Consider the following 19,868-nt stretch of genomic DNA (forward strand, 5'->3'; position numbering starts at 1 on the left):
AACAAGGAGTAGGGGGTAATTCTGTCACACACATTTTCCTAAAGCCAGTTCTGTACAGGGCTGCCCAGAGGGGGAGGGGGGGCAAGTGGGGCAATTTGCCCCAGGCCCCACGGGGCCCCCACGAGAATATAGTATTCTATAGTATTGCAACTTTTTTTTTATGAAAGGGGCCTCCAAAATTGCTTGCCCCAGGCCCCCTGAGTCCTCTGGGCCGCCATGGTTCTGTAAAGATCTTTAGCCACATGGTATGAGGCCTCAACACAGCAGACCAATGCTTCTGCAACTGCAATCTACATCTGGTCTTCTTGAGTCAGGGAAATGAGAGACTTACTGTTTTATACTCTCAGCCAATTGCAAAAGCTGCTTCCTTTCCTGTCCCACCTACCACTTCCTCTCATTTTGTCTCTGTCTCTTTCCTCATTACTCACTCACTCTGTTCCTGTACTCGCAGATCAGCGTGCTTGGTAAGTTGCAAGATCTCTAGCTCTGTTTGAATCCTTTGCTAATCTGAATTTAATTTTTGTATCCACCCATGTGTTAGGATTGGAATAAATGTAGTTAAACTGTATATGGTGCAGAGAGGCTTTTCATTTGACCGTGGGGCTGATGAATTCATAATCCATAGGACACCCTTTTAGGTGGGGCCAAGGGCAGGGGATTAGTGGCCTGTTAAAACTGTGAGATTGTGCTGTGTGATCTTCAGTGACACCGCTGAAATTCCCCTTGAACTCACAGTATCTGGGCGAAACAGATGGCACGATTTGTCCCTGTGTTTTAATAAATTACTGTGTGTCTGTCTGCAGTGTTCCTCTTCAGCCTGCATCAAGTCACGCATGCTGTGGAAAGAGTTTGTTAGCTCTCTCATACTCCTCTTTTCTCCCTCCCCCATATGATTTGGTGACTTGTTTCAGGGCAGGCAGGGAGTGTGCTGCAGAGCTCGGAGGCGAACCCCCGAGTAGTTCTGACGCTTAATTTTGCCCTTAATACAGTAGATTCTGCTCCCAGCTCTGGAAGGGAGAGCGAAGTCCAAAGACCCGCTCGTCCTGCTATAACCGAACCATAATAAACAGCAGGCGTTTTATGTACAGGTGTGTGTCCCTTTAAGAGGAAAAAGCACATGGTGGGGGAGCCGGTGAAGGCTGAACAAAGGACGTCCTTGCTGCGGAGGGAGCAGGGTTAGGAAGGTGCCTTCCCACTTCCGCTGTGTGTTCTAGGACTAGCAGCCTCTTTCGGGATGTGGAATGAGCTGGGAGCGGGTTTGACTTGGGGTTCAGAAATGCTGCTGCTGGCAATGGTGTAATTGTCCACGCTGTGTGTGGCAGATGTGTTGAGGGGGGAAGGAGGGGAGTTGAACGTCGCTCCAGGCCTCAATTTTGCTCTGGCTTTTCGCCCCACTTTATAATTTGCGGATGATACTCCACTGAAGGAAGTAAATGGAAGCTTAGTTACAAGAGAAGAAAGTTGAGTGAGCTCTGCTGGCTTTGAAACACACAGTGGACTTCAGAGGCTATCCTGAGCCCAATTTGGCTCCTGTAGTAAAACTCCCATCTGCTTGTATAGTGCCTTTGCTGAACCCCACGTGCCATCCAGACCCTCTTTTAAAAAAGCAGTTTCGTGAGTCTTGGCTCCCAGCCCACCCATCCTGGGTTCTACCCCAGCACTGGGAGGGTAGTGAGGTCTAATGGTAGGTGGGCTGGGAGTCAGGACTCCTATTACCGGCTTTGAAGATGACCCAGGGGTGAACTTGAGCAAGCCACTTTGCCTGTACCTCAGTTTCCCCACCTGCACAATGTGAATAATACTTCATAGGAAGCATGTGAGTCTTGATTCATTAATGATTATAAAACACTCTAAAATCTGGGATGGGAGTTTCTAGAAAGAGAGCAAATTATTAAATATTATTGTTTTTGCATCTGTTTTGACCCCTTATTAGCTACAAATGGTTGGGTACTTCATAGCCTTTGAGCCATCCCCCTCTGCAACCTTTACCTGATCTGTAGCATCTTAAGACTCCTTGCATCTACCAAGATAAAGAAAGCCAGTCACTTTTATACAGGTCAGAAAGATACTTGAGCCCAGGATCTATGAAGCTTCAAAAGATGTCAGATGCAGAATGCAAATCTATGGCTTTCAGAGAAAGATTCTCTGCCCTGCTGTGGGGGTTGGATCTGCAAAGGAGGCAGTGGGATAAAGTCTGGAGGCTGATTCAGGGCAGTAATCCGTTCAATTAAGGTTTATTCTAATACAGAAGATTAGAGCTACATAGGATGGGTGGCCTAACAGGCCTGTCGTCTTGGGGTCAGTGCAGGATTGTTCCCTATAGTCTGCTTTCTATCCCTGTGTTCAGTCTGCTTTGAAAAGCCCCAAAGTCAATCAGGAAGAGCTGAGACTAGAAGTGTAAAGCCTTTTGGCCGAGAGGAAGGAGGAATCAGCAATTAGGGTGCTAGCATGGGACTTGAGAGACATGGGCTTAATTTCTGGCTCCACCACAAATTTCTTGTGTGACCTTGTGCAAGTCTTAGTCTCTCTGGGTCAGATTTTTATAGGTACTTAGGCACTAAAGATACAGATAGATGTGTAGTGGAATGTTCGGAAACACAAAGGTGCCTAACACCTACTGATTTAATTCTGTGTCTTTAGGTGTCCACAGACATTTTAAAAACTGGCCCGCTGCCTCAATTCCCTAGCTGTAAAATTTGGAGAACAGCAGTGCCCTACATCACCGGGAAGAGATTGTGGGGTGGCACCATGTAAGATTGACCTTCATTTGGTTCTATTCATGGCTCTGCCACTTGCTGGTGACCTTGGTCAAGTCATTTGCCGCTCTGTGCCTCAATTTCCCCATCTACACAATAAGGATGATATTGACTTCGCAGGGCAGATGAGAATTAATATTTGTAAAGCACTTGGGCTGGGATTATCCGAGGAGCCTAAGGGGGGCATGGGGTAAGATACCTAACTCCCTTAGGCTCCTCTGAAAGCCCCAATGTTGAAGATTTTTGGAAGGGGCTGGAGAAGGACAAACCCTCATTCTGTATTCATTTTAGTGAATGTAGCTTCTACATTATTGAGGACTTGCTGCTACTTACCCCAAAGGTGGGAACATCCTGTTGTAGAGGCTTTTACACTCCTGTCCACTGTTCCCTCTAAGCTGTACGCGTGTGCGCACGCACACAGATCCTAAACCCCGTGCACACGGCGAAACACCGCGTGCGCAAAAATTTGCACAGAAGCACAAATATTTGCACAGAAGAAATTTTTTGCACACACGGCCTGTCAAAAATTAGAGCAGGGGTCTCAAACGCGCATATGGACCACGGAGCTCTTCCCTGCAGCCCGCCAAGATCCCTGCGCCCCCCCCCCCACTCTTCCTGTCAACCCCTCCCCCCCCCCGAGTTATTTTATGTGGCAGCTAAGCTTCCTGCTCGCTGCTCCCCAATGTTTGGGGCCGGGTCTCTCCCCCGGCCCCGCCTGCCGCCCCCACGTGCCTCCCCCACGTGCCTCCCCCAAGTGTCCCCGGGGCTCACTTGCTTCCCCCTCACCGCCCCTGAGCCTGCAGCTCATGCTCCACTCTGCTGGTTTCCAGCATCACCTGCTGCTGCAGGGTCCTAGTGCCCCCATCCACTAGGTCAGGGTAGACTGCCCTTCCCCTGCCCTAGTCCTGAGCCTTTCCAATGCCCCAAACCTCTCATCCACAGCCCTCACCCCCGCACCCCCTCCTATCCCCAAACTCCATCCCAGCGCCTGCACCCCCACCCCCTGCCCCAGCCTGGAGCCTGCACCCAAACTCCCTCCCAGAGCCTTAGGCAGGTGGGGGCGGAGTGGGGGGGGCAGGTGCTGGGCACCACCAAAATTTCTACAAACCTGCCACCCCTTGAAGAGGAAGAACAGGGGTGGAGTGGTGGTACAGCCCAGTGCAGTGGGGGGGGGGGGGGGGGGGGGGCTTTAACAGAAGTAAATCTAAGTAAATGCATGTTTTGTCCCTTGAGTGAGGTGCATTACTGAGTGTATATATTTTATTAAAACCGCTGGGAAATGACTTGTAGGAGCAGCACTGATCTGTATACTCTGTATAACACTTAGCACTTTCCAGGAGGGAGAGGGGAGGAGCACGCTCAGGGGAGGAGGTGGAGAAGAAACAGGGCATGGGTGGGGCTTCATGGAAGGGGTGGAGTGGGAGTGGGGCCGGGGCCAGCGAGGAGGGGGTGTCAGTGATGCGGCCCTTGGGCCAATGCACTAGTTCTCATGTGGCCCTCGTGGTCATTTTGAGTTTGAGAGCCCTGAATTAGAGGGAACATTGCTCCAGTCTCTAATGTAACCTTTAAAAGCCTCTTTTCTGACATAGGGGGTTGGTTTGATGGGATACAGTGATTTTAGTCAATAGGTCAATAACAATAGTCAATGATGGGATATTAAAACAGAGAACTTTTCCAGGCGGTCTGGCTAGAGAATCTTGCCTGCATGCTCGGGGTTCAGCTGATCGCCATATTTGGGGTCGGGAAGGAATTTTCCTCCAGGGTAGATTGGCAGAGGCCCTGGAGGTTTTTCGCCTTCCTCTGCAGCATGGGGCAGGGGTCGCTTGCTGGAGGATTCTCAGCGACTTGAAGTCTTTAAATAATGATTTGGGGAGTTCAACAGCTAAGTCAAGGGAGAGAATTCTTCTGGGAGTGGGTGGGTCAGGTTTTGTGGCCCGCATCATGCGGGAGGTCAGACTAGATGATCATAATGGTCCCTTCTGACCTTAGAATCTATGAGTCTATGAGCTGTGGTGGGGTTGGATGTGATCTGGTTGCCAGGTTTTGGTCTGTGTATCCTAAACCACTGTTTGTATCCCTTCATTTTAGGCTGAAAATGGAATTGATGAGCTGGGAGAAAACAATTGCTTTGGACCAATGCCATGTTCCAGATATGGGGAGCAATGAGCTGGTATGAGAGGAAGGGACATCCCTTGCCCAGGGAACTAAACTCTACATAACAGCAAAACTGTCGAAATCTAGAGGCAACTATAGTGGGTTAGAAAAGGGGGGCTGGGAGTCAGGACCCCTGAGTTTTATTCCCAACTCTGGGGGAGTGTGAACTAGTGATTAGAGCAAGGGAGTCGAGTCTAGTTGTAGATAAGGGGGATTGGGAGTCAGGACTCCTGGGTTTTATTTGTCTACCTCTCTTTAAGGACTTTACCAATACTATAATTTCCAACCTGGAGAGAGGATTCCAGAGTATTCCTGTTGGGTAGATCAGGGCAGGATTAGGCCTGTGTCACAGAGTCATGGGGCGATGGCTCTGGAACTACTCTCTACAAAACCAGTGAGGACTTGGGGAAGCATGCCTCCTCTCTCTGAGCATACTGTCTCCAGGGCAAGAAGCTTACACAGCTTCGACCTTCTTGGATCTGACCTCGGAGCATTCAACATCCCCTTCCACACCATGCGCTTCCTGCAGGGAGTCCGTCCAGGTGGGGCTCCTGGGGAAGCCAGAGGGCCCTGCACCCCAACTCCACAGTCAAATGTGACTCTCAGCCAGCTGGTAAAACAGAAGGTTTATGAGTCAACAGGATCAAAGCGTAGAACAGAACTTGTTAGTACGGAAATCAGTGACTTTCAGCCAAGTCCATCTTTGGGTGGGAGGGAAAGGGAGTCCAGAGCCAGGGCTCTGGCCCTCCTCCTGTGCCCAAAGCCAGCAGAGAGCTGCCTGGCCCCTGCCCTGCCCGTTGTTCCTCCGGCCTTTGTCTCCTTCCCAGACCAAGAGTCACCTGGTCGCATCCCCCTCCTGGGTCTCAGGTTATGAAGGGGCGGCCATAGCATCCATGCAGGCAGTTGGAGCAACCCCCACAAAAGATACACCTAGACATTGGTGCAATACAAAGGGAAACTGAGGCACACACAGCATTCATGCAGAACAGTAAGACTCACATACAACATAACAAGGGAAAATCTCCACTTCGTCACAGCTTGCCAGACCATCTCCCTGCCCCGAATTAGTGCAGGCTGAGGCGTGTCAAATCTTCAGCTCTGGCCTTTGGATTCTAGCAGATGTTTTTCAGCTCTGACTTTATCAAAGTGTCTGTTACCAGTTGTGTTGACTGATCCAGCGTTCAGCTACGATCATGGAGTGTAGTAGGAATGACTTGTGGCTTTGGGGCCTTGCTAACCTACTAGCCTGTGCAAGACTTGAGGCCTTTAGGCTGGTGTTACCTTAGTGATGTAAACTTCAGATTTTAAATCCTCAGTGTCCAGGATTGGTTCATCTCTTTCCCCCTTCCACTGCAGATAAATTAATGCTATTGGTCTGAAGCTGTTCGGGTCTCTTGCTTGAGGCCTTAACAAAATTTGAGATCCTGTCTGCTCAGTGTGGACATTAAAAGGGCTATGGGATCTTTTGTAAGCATAGTAGGGAGCTTGGCCAGTTGTCCGCTAAAAAAGGGTTCTCAACCTTTTTCTTTGAGGTCCCCACAACATGCTATAAAAATTCCAGGGCCCGGGGGGTGGGGAGGGGTTCTGCCCAGGGGGGTTCTGCCCGGCAGGGCTGGCGGCTTTAGCTCTGCGAGGCTCAGAGTTTTCTGTTCTGGGTCCCAGCCAGCCTAATGCCAGCCCTGCTTCATGGACCGGCCGCAGACCTCCAGTTGAGAACCGTTGTACTAAAATATTCCCCACCCTTCTCCTCTTGCACTTTGCTCTGGCTGCCTCTCTCCACCCCAGAAGTGACTTCATTTTAGTCCTGCTGTGTTCCCCTCCGTGTGTAGTGTTAGCTCTTCCTGCCTAGATATGCCCAGGTAGAACTGGCCTGTGGTATGCTGGGGAATTGGGTTTAGATGGGTCCAGAAGCAACTCTGATTTCTGATATAGCTGCAGCAGCAAGGCAGAGGAAGAGGCTTTATGGGTCATGGTCTTATAAATGTTTCTTTGCCTGTTTCAGATGGTGGAGAGGCTGGAGACTGACTCCCCAACCCCACAAAACAATTGGGGCTGAAGTGGACAAACAAAGTAACTGAATCTTGAAAATGGGCCGAAATGAAACATCCCGGACCTGAGCACCCAAGCCAGTAGGGTAAGGGTCTCCAGGTGAGAAGGGCCTTAAAGAAAAGGGACTGAGTGGTTTTACAGCCTACATGAGCTGAGATAAGGATAATCAACTCCTGTGCTTTCAGGGCTTGCTCTGTGAGGGGTAGTGGGGAGTAGCCAGAGATGTGTTGCTGGAGGCAGGATGCTTGACTTGATGGGCCCATCCACTGTTTTATTATTAGTTATGTTACACTGTTGCCTAGAGGCCCTAATGTGCTGCGGGTTGTAGAGACACTTAGCGACCATCCCCGTCCCAAAGATTTTTGTTGGCTTTGTTTGAGGTCACCCAGGGAGTCTGTGGCAGAGCTGAGAACTGAGCCCAGATGTCCCAGTCAAGAGCCTTAACCACACAACTATCTTGAGAGTGGGTGTTGAGGGGAGATCCAGCCCACAAGACATTTCTTCTCAGACCCATGAGATTCCTCTGTGCTTTGCCATTGGTGGTGTCACAGCTGTGTTTGAGGGCGTGGGTGGAGTCTGTCATGAGTATATTCAGTCCATCTTTCACCCGATGACACGTGCCCTGAGCAGACCCCACTACATCAAGGATGGAGAGAAGCATTAACTCCCTCTTCCATTTTGGGCCTGCAGTGAAATCTAGTAGATGGGGTCAAGGTTTAAGGCCGGGGGGACCATTATGACCATCTAGACCAGGGGTCGGCAGCCTTTCAGAAGCGGTGTGCTGAGTCTTCATTTATTCACTCTAATTTAAGGTTTCGCGTGCCAGTAATACATTTTAAGAAGGTCTCTTTCTATAAGTCTATAATACTTTACATACAACAATAGTTTAGTTATATAAATAAGGTTTTTAAAACGTTTAAGAAGCTTCATTTAAAATTAAATAAAAATGCAGAGCCCCCCGGACCAGTGGCCAGGACCCGGGCAGTGTGAGTGCCACTGAAAATCAGCTTGTGTGCCACCTTTGGCACGTGTGCCATAGGTTGCCTACCCCTGATCTAGACTGACTTCCTGCGTCGTAGGGGGCATAGAAAGTCACATAGTAATCCCCACTGACTCCCTGACTCCTTCCCATTTCCAAAACTCAGCCATTATCCCCCCTCTCCCTGCATGCTACTTTTAAATAGTTCCTTGACTAGCCCTTCTCACCTTGCTGCGTCTCCAGTTAACTTCACTGTACCATTTCCCTGGCTGGAACTGCTGTGCCCTTAGAAGCTGCTTGTATGGCCTTATTGAAAAGCCAGATCTTCGTAGGTCAGATGGAACTGTTAGATTGCCTAGTCTGATCTCCAGTTTAATACCAGCTGGAGAATTTCACTTAGTGATCCCGCTGATTGTGTTTGAGTAAAGCATCACTCCTAGAAAGGCATCCATCTCTAATTTTTCAGCGTCCTTATTAAAATTTGGACACCAGATGCGGTATACCAGTACCAGACTCACCAGTGCCATATACATGGGTAAAATCACCTCCCTGCTTCTACTGGCTACTGCCGTGTTTATGCATGTGGGGATTTTGTGTGCCTTGTTGCAGGTGGAGTTGGGAAGCCCGGGAGCCCATGCTGGAACACAAGGAATTTGGGTGAGGAAGTAGCTAAAATTCTCAACCACTTGAGGTTTCAGAGTCCTGGAAGGTGGTTTGGGTGTGCGAGGAGCAACCATATTGCCACTTGTAGGACTAGGAGGGGTCTGCTGTGATGAGCCGCATGTTCAGTCCGTGTTTCACCTGATCTACCCTGATTACACACATGCCCTGAGCAGACTCATGAAACAAACACGTGCAGCTGAAGTCTGATTTGGGGGAAAGCTGATGTTCTAATTGGTCTCCAATGCAACCATGTGTTAAGTCCCAGACAGTGAGGAGAATAAGAAGCAGATCCATGCAAATTCTTCAGAAACATGGATCTGGTTTCTGTGCAAATGAAGGAAGAGAATAGATGCAAAGAAATGTTTTCCATGCAGTTGGTAGCTTTTTTTTTTTTTCTCCTTCCCCTTTCTCTCTCCATTGACCTGGAAATATTTCCTCCTTGTTTCTGTAGGGACAGGAACTCTGAAAACAAAATTGGCTGGTTTTGCTTCTCCCTCCTCACCCTGGATCCCTTATAGGAATCACAAATGTAAGTGGTGCTGGAAATTCGTATCCATCCAGTTGCTTAGCATGGCCCCATATTGGTACCCCTGGCCAATGGGAACAGGTATGGGACAAGAAAGAGGTACTATGGCAGACATAGCAGTTAACAAATGTCTGGCATAGCGTATATCATGCATTCCTCATTCAGTGACAAACAGAGAACGTAGATAAGGAAGTGTTGGTTACTACTTCTCATAACAAAAGAACTAGGGGTCACCAAATGAAATGAATAGGCAGCAGGTTTAAAACAAATAAAAGGAAGTATTTCTTCACGCAAAGCACAGTCAACCTGTGGAACTCCTTGCCAGAGGATGTTGTCAAGGCCAAGAATATAACAGGGTTCAAAAATGATAAATTAATGGAGGATAGGTCTATCAATGGCTGTTAGCCAGGCTGGGCAGGGATAGTGTCCCTACCCTCTGTTTGCCAGAAGCTGGGAATGAGCGACAGAGGGTGGATCACTTGATGATTCCCTGTTCTGTTCATTCCCTCTGGGGCACCTGGCATTGGCCACTGTTGGGAGAGAGGATACTGGGATAATGGACCTTTGGTCTGAGCCAGTATGGCCGTTCTTATGTTCTAATATTCTTATATTCTTAGTTAGCTGCCTAATTGCCATTGAAATTTTAAAAAAAGTAAGAGAAATTAAATATTCTGAGGTAGAGAATCATCTTTGCAGCCTGTTGATCTAGACTTGTTCATTTGGTCAGAGGGGACGAGGCATTGGAAAGCTTTTTCTCACACACCACTGCCTACCTTTAGACCACCTTTACCACAACTTTGGCTAATAAGTTTTTCAGTCCCATCTTGACTGCATGCTTTCTTTGCACAAAGCAGCTTTCCCCCTGTGCCAGCGATTCAATTGCACTGTTTAAAACCACAAAGTCTCCTTATGCCAAGTAACTCCCTCCCCCTTAGATATGCTGTACGCTAGGTCTGAAAGTATGAGAACTGAGATTCTAGGCACTTTCCAAAGAGAGAAGGAGGAGGTTCCATGCCCCAGGGAACACACAATGTAGAACTAGACAGACAAGTTAACAAACAGAGGGTGGGTAGAGGAAAGATTTGCAACCAGCATGGAGTTGTATAAACAAATGTTATAGAAATACGGTAACAGAATTATAGTGAGATTGGGTTCAATTTTACCACTTCATACTTCCTCTTGAAACATTAACCTAGTAGGTTCAGGGTAATGTTGCTGGGACTGCAATTAAGGATTTGTGTTACACTGTTGGAGGAAGAAAGAAGATCCCTGTGAGGTATCAGAGACCGTTACTGTCAGTGGAAACTTGCTGTATAGAAATTCCTTTATGGTTAAATTATATCCCATAATTTGACTGCCATTGCTTTTCAGGGTGTGTGTGTGGGATATCAGACTTGACTACCCTTTGTGGAATCCTATGCGTAAGGTGAATTCCCTTTATGTAATGGAGATCTGCCTACCAGACTACAAGTGCATTAGCAGTGCACACCATGCTATGCTGCCAGAAACCAAGGGGACTCTTCTGACAGAAGAAGAAGAAGATGAAAAGTTGAACTGTGAAACATTTCAGAACTGGGCTTGCTGCAGTTCCAAGGAAGCATTCACCCACATGGGCAGCTCCAAGTAACAGCTCATTTCTCTGGACTACAATTCTGAGAAGTGTTGAATCCCCTCTGAGCTACAGGGACAGTTTATGTAAAGAGGTTTAGCATGGTGAGTGGAGTATACATACACACAGTGATACAGACACCATAGAGCCCTGCACAAAAAACTTGAACATAACAAACACTCTTTTTCCCTCAGGCAAATGTCTAGCCCTTGGGGTTTTTGCCATTTTCAGAGGAAGTTACATGAAAAGACAGAAGAAAGGGCCAGGAAATGTTCGTCAATGTTTTTGTGTAAAATAAATAAATAAATAAATAAAATCTTAATTACGATTGATTCATTTAAATCCCTTGTTTTTCGTTTATTGTGACGGGAAAGGGAGATATTATGCATATGTTATTGTGTTGGTTTAATAATAATATTTTAAATACTTCTTTTACCTTTGCACATTTCTTTATATGCTGTCGAGTGCACATGCCTAATTACTCTATACAGGGTTTTATCCTCATTAGTTAAATTAAAGAAGGAAAACATCCATAACTATTTTTATTATTTTCAGAACGGAGGGTCACCTTACTACATGGTCCCACATACGGCATGTTGCTGTTCTTTGGGACCCCTAATCAATCCTCCTCAACCCACTGGCAGATCTTGGCTTTGAGGAACGGAATTTGTTTCTGAAAGCAGGAAATTTTGGGAGTCAAGCATCAAAATTCTTCTGTAAGGCCCTGATCCTACAGAAACTGAGCATGTGTTTCAGTTTACACATTGTAATAGATCCACTGAAATGTTAATAGGGCTATCCAGCGGGACAGATCCTCAGCTGGTGTAAATTTTCATATTGGCTTCAAAGGTGCCAGGACCCTTTACACCAACTGAGAATCTGCCTCAGGGTGTAGGAAGTTGAGCATGTTTGTAAGTCTTTGCAGGACCAAGGATTCCATATTTTAATTATAAAGGCTCGAAGAGACAACAAAAATCATGCCTCTTTGAGCTAATTTTCTTGTTCTGCAGCTAAAATGTAAATCACCTTTTGCATGGAAAAGGTTTTTGATTTAGCACAAGATTACAGCAGAAACTGGAGATGAATAATTAATCTAACCCAGACTCAGAATAAAATAAATACACCCTAGCAGTTGTTTCAATTTTCTCTAGAGAGGTTCTTGCACAGCTGTATAGCACTGTGGACTCCGATGCTGTCTTTAAATGGACCAAAGTCTCTCTAATACCAAGTAAGTGACTTCACCTTAATGCTCAGGAAAGGGTGTTTGAAACTTTAAATTTAAGAAAAAGTAATTTATTAAAGGTTTCAGAGTAACAGCCGTGTTAGTCTGTATCCGCAAAAAGAAGAACAGGAGTACTTGTGGCACCTTAGAGACTAACAAATTTATTAGAGCATAAGCTTTCGTGGACTACAGCCCACTGTAATTTATTAAAGATTTTTGAAGGCATATTGAAGGTGAGATTAAAAATAACCCTGTGACTATGCAGGGATTCTTATTGTCTGTGCTGGTAGTGGTGGTTTTTAGCAATGCACATTTTGGATCCAGAGACAATAGGTCCTTCTGGAAATGTGTGTGTATAAATTACCAGCTTCTGTCTGACTTTCAGTGACAGTTTGACATTCCTTCTTTCTAGCAGAGAGAAATTACATGAAAAATATAGTTAAAATAGTCATGTGTTGTTCTGCAATTTTAATTCATTTTTCCACTGCAATCTTCTAAAAATATTCTATTGAAAGGTTTCAACATTCATATTAAGTTCATACAAAAACTTGTTGTTAAAGTAGTTTTGTAATTGCAGAAACAAACTTTCAAAAGTTAGCAAATGCCAGAATTAAGATTGTTTGGGCAAAATTAACTCTTTCTCCTTATGCTACAACTTCTAATGAAATGATCACATGCTATTTTCCCCTAAAACTCCCATTTTTAAGTTCCTATTATTATTATTATTACTAAAATCATGGCTTTAAATGAGACTTAAGGAGCTCAGTCTATTCAGTTTATCAAAGTCTAGATTAAAAGAGGACTATACCATGTACTTATCAAATACTCTCTAGGTACCCACATACGGCAAAGATCATTACTTTTAAGGCAAGAAGGGACCATTATGATAATCATTTAATTAAATTTCAACCACAATATTAACTTTCCAGGAGATCAAACACCTTCCAAGCCCTCCATCTCCATTATGGAGTCAGAAAATGAGAGCATTGCTGCTTGCCTGGCGAAAGATTTCTACCCTAAAGAGCTGAAGATATTCATGAATTCTAACAGTGAAATTATATATGAAGCAACAGACCCGATCCTCACATCTAGTGGGAAATACAGTGCTGTCAAAACTGTCAAGTTCTCTTCAACTGAACTAGTGTCTTGCTACGTTCAACATAACGGCAAAATGATTAAGAAAACCCAAACAGCTGAGAAGCCGCCAGGTATGTTTTCAGGGTTTAAGGCTCAATAAGATAATACACCTTTGAGATTAATTCAGTTTTTATTTATCATATAGGATCACAGTGGAAGTTGGAATGGATTAGTGCATTCATCTAGTCCAGTATTCTGTCTCCAGCTGTTTCAAAGGAAATTGCAAGAAATCCTACATAACATGTTTATTTAAGAAAATGTTTTGTTCCACTATTCAAGGACTCATATACTTCCAGAAAGGGCAGACTCTTTTTGACTTCACAGCACTATGGACCAGGCTAGAACTGTGCCCAGGGTGAATTTCCATGCTCTTGAATTTCAGATAGTTCAGTGGGATTATTATATATCCTTATAAATCATTTATTTTGGGTGCGGTTTGCTGTCTTTCTTTTAGATTTCACATCTCCTGCTCCAACGATCATTGTGCCTGAGCCGTGCAACATTTCAACCCCCAGCCTCGAAGGTTAGTACCCAAATGAGTGATTAACAGACCTACACTGCTGTGTGGAAGGGGAAACTGAGGCACTTTGCCTCATGGCATTGGTGGCTAAATGCCAAGACACCTTCATTTGAACAGATACTGCTATCTGCATTCTGTTAGTAATACAACACCCCGACATGTTTTCAGGCACCTGGGGACTAGGAACTCCGGACCTTGCAAGAACACCTATGAATGACATCGTAGGGTTTAAAGGTACTGGCAGGGGGTGTGACCAGAGACAAACAGGGATTTAACATGTACTGTCTCCACCATGGACAGTGTCCAAGATTCTGGCAGTGAGTTCAGGAGGAGGATGTGACGTTGCATTCCATATGTTTTACTGTGACGGGTTCAGTCAGAGAGATCGCCTTGGAACTGTCACCTGATGTGCTGAAATTACCTCTGAGCCCGCTTTCCACTGCCAGCCTGGGACTCCAGAACCCTGCCTTGTTGAGCCAGACATGCTATCCTGCTGTAACACAGACCCAGGGGCTGGGCCATGGCCCCAAAGCTGCAGACTTTAACTAAAAACAGCTCAGCAGGTCACCTACCTCCAGCACCTGGACACCCAGGTCCCAATGGGCTCCAAACCCCAAATGAATCTGTTTCACTCTGTATAAAGCTTATACAGGGTAAACTCATAAATTGTTCACCTCTATAACATGGAGGGAGAGAGAGAGAGATGCACAGCTGTTTGCTTCCCCCAGGTATTAATCACTTACTCTGGGTTTATTAATAAACAAAAATGATTTTATTAAGTATAAAAATAGGATTTAAGTGGTTTCAAGTAATAACTGCCAGAATAAAGTAAGTCACAAAGCAAAATAAAACAAAATATGCAAGTCTAAGCCTAATACATTAAGAAACTGATTACAGGTAATATCTCACCCTCAAAGATATTCCAATAAGCTTCTTTCACAGACTAGACTCCTTCCTAGTCCGGGCCCAATCCTTTCCCCTGGTACAGTTCTTGTTACATCCAGCAGACATCTCAGGTGGTAAGCAGGGGTTTTCTCATAACCGGCATCCCCCTTTGTCCTGGTCCACCCACTTTTATATCTTTGGCACATGGCGGAAATCTTTTGTCTGTGCTTGTACACACCTCCGCCTCATCAATGGAAACGTACAAGGATTAAGATGGATTCCAGCATCATGTGACATGGTCACATGTCACTGTAAGACTGCTAGTCTCCATTCTTCCTGGGTTGGCCCACACATACACTGGAAGGTTTGCAGATAAATAAACCATTTACAACCAATTGTCCTAGTGAATTGGAGCCATCAAGATTCTAAACCACCGTTAAGGGCCCACACTTTACATAATTACAATAGGACCTCAGGGCTATACTTCTTATTTCTAGCTTCAGATACAAGAATGATCCATGCACACAAACAGAAGGAATATATTCTGTAGGTTATAACCTTTGTTATGATAACTTACAAGAGACCTTTTGAATAAAGCATTTTCCAGTTACATCAGATTCACACTCCTAAGCATATTTCCATAAAACATATGGAGTGCAACGTCACAGTGGTTTACTGTCTTTCTTTTAGATTTCACATCTGCTCCAACAATCATTGTGTCCGAGCCGTGCAACATTTCAACCCCCAGCCTCGAAGGTTAGTACCCAAACGAGTGATTATGTTGCTGCAAGACTTTATGGCCAACAGGCAACTTGTGAGATGGGGCCGGGGGGGGGGGGGGGGGGGGGAGAGCTATTGACTTCAACGTCAGCTGAGAATCTGGCCCTTGCTGTGTCTGGTAATTGAACTGTAAATAACGTAGGACCAGGTTGTCCAACCTTTACTCGTGTTGGCGAGCAGCTGTTCACACAAGTGGACCCATTGCTGTGAATGGAAAGAAGTGCTGAGCAATGGTGAGCAGGGTTCCTGCAGTCTAGCTCCGAGAGTCCTGCTCCCATTGACGGCAATGGCACAGGACTGAGAAACAAACATCTCCCCTTTGGTCTATTGCTAACATATGTTGTTAACTCATTCCACATGGGCCCATTTCCCACTGACATCAATGACAATTCATCACATTCTTCTTCTCCTTCTCTAAGCATTTTGCATTGCAGAAGAGAGCTGCACCTTGCCAGCTCTACTTCCTTACTCCTGCTCTCTAGCACAGAGAAAGGCTTGGAAGGATTAGATTTTTTTATCAGTAAATGTTGATAAAAGCAACATAAGAAAAATGCTGCATGAGAATGTATTAGAGCAGGCCTGTACAACATGCGGCCCGCGTGGGCTCATTGTGCGGCCCGCGGGTGGGGGGCGGGGGGTGAGTAGACAAGCGGCAGGTGAGGGAGGGGGGCTGAGTAGGTGAGCGAGCGGGCAGTGGCAGGGAATGAGTAGGTGATCCGGGAGGGTGGAGGGCTGAGGAGGCGAGTGGGCGGGCAGTGGCGGGGGGTGAGTAGGCAAGCCGGGGCAAGGGAGCTGAGGAGGCGAGTGGTGAGTCGGTTGCTGACCTGTTCTACTGATCTGGTCTTGCTTCCATCCCCTCTCCCAGGGCCGGCTCCAGGCACCAGCAAAACAAGCAGGTGCTTGGGGCGGCACATTTCTAGGGGCGGCATTCTGGCACCGGCCATCATAGATGCCGACTCCGGGGCATGGGAAAAAAGTGCCCTCGCTGCCCCAGCTCGCCTCCGCTCCGCCTCCACCTGCTCCCCTGAGCGCGCTGCCACCGCTCCGCTTCTTCGCCCTCCCTACCAGGCTTGCTGCGCGCGAAACAGCTGTTTTGCGCAGCAATGCTGGAAGGGAGGAGAAGCCAAGCGGCGGGGCGCTCGGGGGAGGCGGCGGAGGTGAGCTGGAGCGGGGAGTGGTTCCTCTACCCCCCCGTTACTTCCTGCACCCCCCCACCTTAGCTCACCTCCGCGCCGCCTACTCCCCTGAATGCGCCGCTGCTCCGCTTCTCCGCTCTCCCTCGCCTGAGAGGGACGGGGGAGAAGGAGAGCGGCGGCATGCCCGGGGGAGCAGGCGGAGTGGAGGTGAGCTAGGGCGGGACGTCACGGGGGGCCAGTAGGAAGCAATGGGGGCAAGAAATGCGGCACGCCAGGGGAGGTGGCGGTGCTGGGGATTTGGGGAAGGGGTTCAGAAGGGGTGGAGTTGGGGTGGGGCCAGGGACACGAAAAAGAAAGGGGAGGCGGCCAAAAATTTTTTTGCTTGGGGTGGCAAAAATCCTAGAGCTGGCCCTGCCCTCTCCAAGCGTTGCAGCTGTCCAGAGGTGCCTGCCTTCCATGCCTTCCTCATTCACACCTCATTCATTCAACAGGGCAATCGAATACAAAGTGGGGGGGAAGATCTTATTCTACTTCTATCAAAAAGACATTTTTCTTTTACCTTAATTATACTACCTATGGGGCCGCTATAATATATTACCGAGGTTCAATACTGCTGTTTCGGTGGGGCGGCGCTGGGGAAGAGGGTTTAATTCCATGGAACAGATGGCGCGGGGGGGGGGGGGGGGGGGGGGAGGGTCGGCGGCGCTGGGGAGGTTGTTTCCGTGGGGTGGGCGGTGCTGGGGGGGGGGTGTTGTGTTTCGGGGGGGGGGCTGGGTGGCGCTGGGGGGGGAGGGGTTTGGCGGCCCTTGGGGGGGGGGTTGGCCCTCAGTTGTTTTCTTTGGAGTAATATGGCCCTCGCCGCTTTACGAGTTGTGCAGGCCTGTATTAGAGTTTGACTTACGGGTATTTACTTTGTCAATATACCAATATTGGTAATATATCAATATATATCAATATTGGTGGCAGATTTGCAGGGCTCTACACTCGGGTACTACGGTGATAAGGGCCGCCTAAGTGCCTAGATAGGTATCGGCTGCCATACAAATGAAACCTGGTTAACGAAGTGGGGGAGTGATTGTTATTCAGACTGTTTAACTCAACCTGACACATAGCTGGAAGGAAAGATCTTGATTCAACACCCACGTAAATCGATTAGTGGCTGCAAGAGCTGACACCCCAGTTCTTATGGCCCTGCAAGGGCATGTGCAAGTCATGATTTGATATTCCTAAAGTAACAAGAAAAAAGCAGCCCCTCATCCCGCAACTGCATTTTAAAAAAAAACAGATTCATAGATTCTAGGACTGGAAGGGACCTCGAGAGGTCATCGAGTCCAGTTCCCTGCCCGCATGACTTTAATCATTTAACTTTAACTTTAATCATTCTTGTTGCTCTTCTCTGGACCCTTTCCAATTTCTCCACATCTTTCTTGAAATGCGGTGCCCAGAACTGGACACAGTACTCCAGCTGAGGCCTAACCAGAGCAGAGTAGAGCAGAAGAATGACTTCTCGTGTCTTGCTCACAACACACCTGTTAATACATCCCAGAATCATGGGTTTGCTTTTTTTGCAACAGCATCACACTGTTGACTCGTATTTAGCTTGTGGTCCACTATAACCCCTAGATCCCTTTCTGCTGTACTCCTTCCTAGGCAGTCTCTTCCCATTCTGTATGTGTGAAACTGATTTTTTTTTTCCCCTAAGTGGAGCACTTTGCATTTGTCTTTCTTAAACTTCATCCTGTTTAACTCAGACCATTTCTCCAATTTGTCCAGATCATTTTGAATTATGACCCTGTCCTCCAAAGCAGTTGCAATCCCTCCCAGTTTGGTATCAACCGCAAACTTAATAAGCGTACTTTCTATGCCAATATCTAAGTCGTTAATGAAGATATTGAACAGAGCTGGTCCCAAACCAGACCCCTGCGGAACCCCACTCGTTATGCCTTTCAAGCAGGATTGGGAACCATTAACAACAACTCTCTGAGTATGGTTATCCAGCCAGTTATGCACCCACCTTATAGTAGCCCCATCTAAATTGTATTTGCCTAGTTTATCGATAAGAATATCATGCGAGACCGTATCAAATGCCTTACTAAAGTCTAGGTATACCACGTCCACAGCTTCTCCCTTATCCACAAGACTCATTATCCTATCGAAGAAAGCTATCAGATTGGTTTGACATGATTTGTTCTTTACAAATCCATGCTGGCTGTTCCCTATCACCTTACCACCTTCCAAGTGATTGGAGATGTTTTCCTTAATTACTTGCTCTATTATCGTCCCTGGCACAGAAGTTAAACTAACTGGTCTGTAGTTTCCTGGGTTGTTTTTATTTCCCTTTTTATAGATGGGCACTATATTTGCCCTTTTCCAGTCTTCTGGAATTTCTCCCGTCTCCCATAATTTTCCAAAGATAATAGCTAGAGGCTCAGATACCTCCTCTATTAGCTCCTTGAGTATTCTAGGATGCATTTCATCAGGCCCTGGTGACTTGCAAACATCTAACTTTTCTAAGTGATTTTTAACTTGTTCTTTTTTTATGTTATCTGCTAAACCTAGGCATTCCTTCAGACTTCTCGGTGGAGACCAAAACAAAGAAGTCATTAAGCATCTCTGCCATTTCCAAGTTTCCTCTTAGTGTTTCTCCCTCTTCACTAAGCAGGGGGCCTACCCTGTCTTTGGTCTTCCTCTTGCTTCTAATGTATTGATAAAAAGTCTTTTTGTTTCCCTTTATTCCTTTAGCTAGTTTGAGCTCATTTTGTGCCTTTGCCTTTCTAATCTTGCCCCTGCATTCCTGTGTTGTTTGCCTATATTCTTTTTTGTAATCTGTCCTAGTTTCCATTTTTTATATGACTCCTTTTTATTTTGTAGATCATGCAAGATCTCGTGGTTAAGCCAAGGTGGTCTTTTGCTACATTTTCTATTTTTCCTAACCAGCGGAATAGCTTGCTTTTGGGCCCTTAATAGTGTCCCTTTGAAAAACTGCCAACTCTCCTCAGTTGTTTTTCCCCTCAGTCTTGATTCCCATGGGACCTTACCTATCAGCTCTCTGAGCTTCCCAAAATCTGCCTTCCTGAAATCCATTGTCTCTATTTTGCTGTTCTCCCTTCTACCCATCCTTAGAAATTGCAAACTCTATGATTTCATGATCACTTTCACCCAAGCTGCCTTCTACTTGACTTGAGCAAAGCTTTTGATACGGTTTCCCACAGTATTCTTCCCAGCAACTTAAAGAAGTATGGACTGGATGAATGGACTATCAGGTGGATAGAAAGCTGGCTACATTGTCGGGCTCAATGGGTGGTGATGAACGGCTCGAAGTCTAGTTGGCAGCCGGTATCAAGCGGAGTGCCCCAGGGGTCAGTCCTGGGGCCGGTTTTGTTCAACACCTTCATTAATGATCTGGATGATGGGATGGATTGTGCCCCAGCAAATTCACGGATGACACTAAG

The 19,868-nt window shown here is 46.5% G+C and overlaps 1 non-coding gene and 1 gene segment (V, D, J or C); both read left to right on the forward strand.

Moving 5' to 3' along the window:
* Positions 1-334: 334 nt before the first annotated feature.
* Positions 335-19,868, forward strand: part of LOC101953131 (T cell receptor delta constant-like) — a 52,311-nt gene continuing 32,777 nt past the window's right edge. The window contains 9 exon segments of the C gene segment in view: positions 335-464; positions 4,845-4,926; positions 6,913-7,058; positions 8,548-8,595; positions 9,053-9,130; positions 10,499-10,840; positions 12,888-13,166; positions 13,550-13,618; positions 15,191-15,256. Of these exon segments, the coding sequence occupies positions 12,923-13,166; positions 13,550-13,618; positions 15,191-15,256 (379 nt within the window).
* On the forward strand, positions 8,700-8,777 carry LOC112061391 (small nucleolar RNA SNORD126). The gene has a single exon (XR_002890230.1). It is a non-coding gene; the product is annotated as a small nucleolar RNA SNORD126 (small nucleolar RNA).

Source organism: Chrysemys picta, chromosome 13 (assembly GCF_011386835.1).
Source record: "Chrysemys picta bellii isolate R12L10 chromosome 13, ASM1138683v2, whole genome shotgun sequence".
In the NCBI taxonomy this organism is placed as follows: domain Eukaryota; kingdom Metazoa; phylum Chordata; order Testudines; family Emydidae; genus Chrysemys; species Chrysemys picta.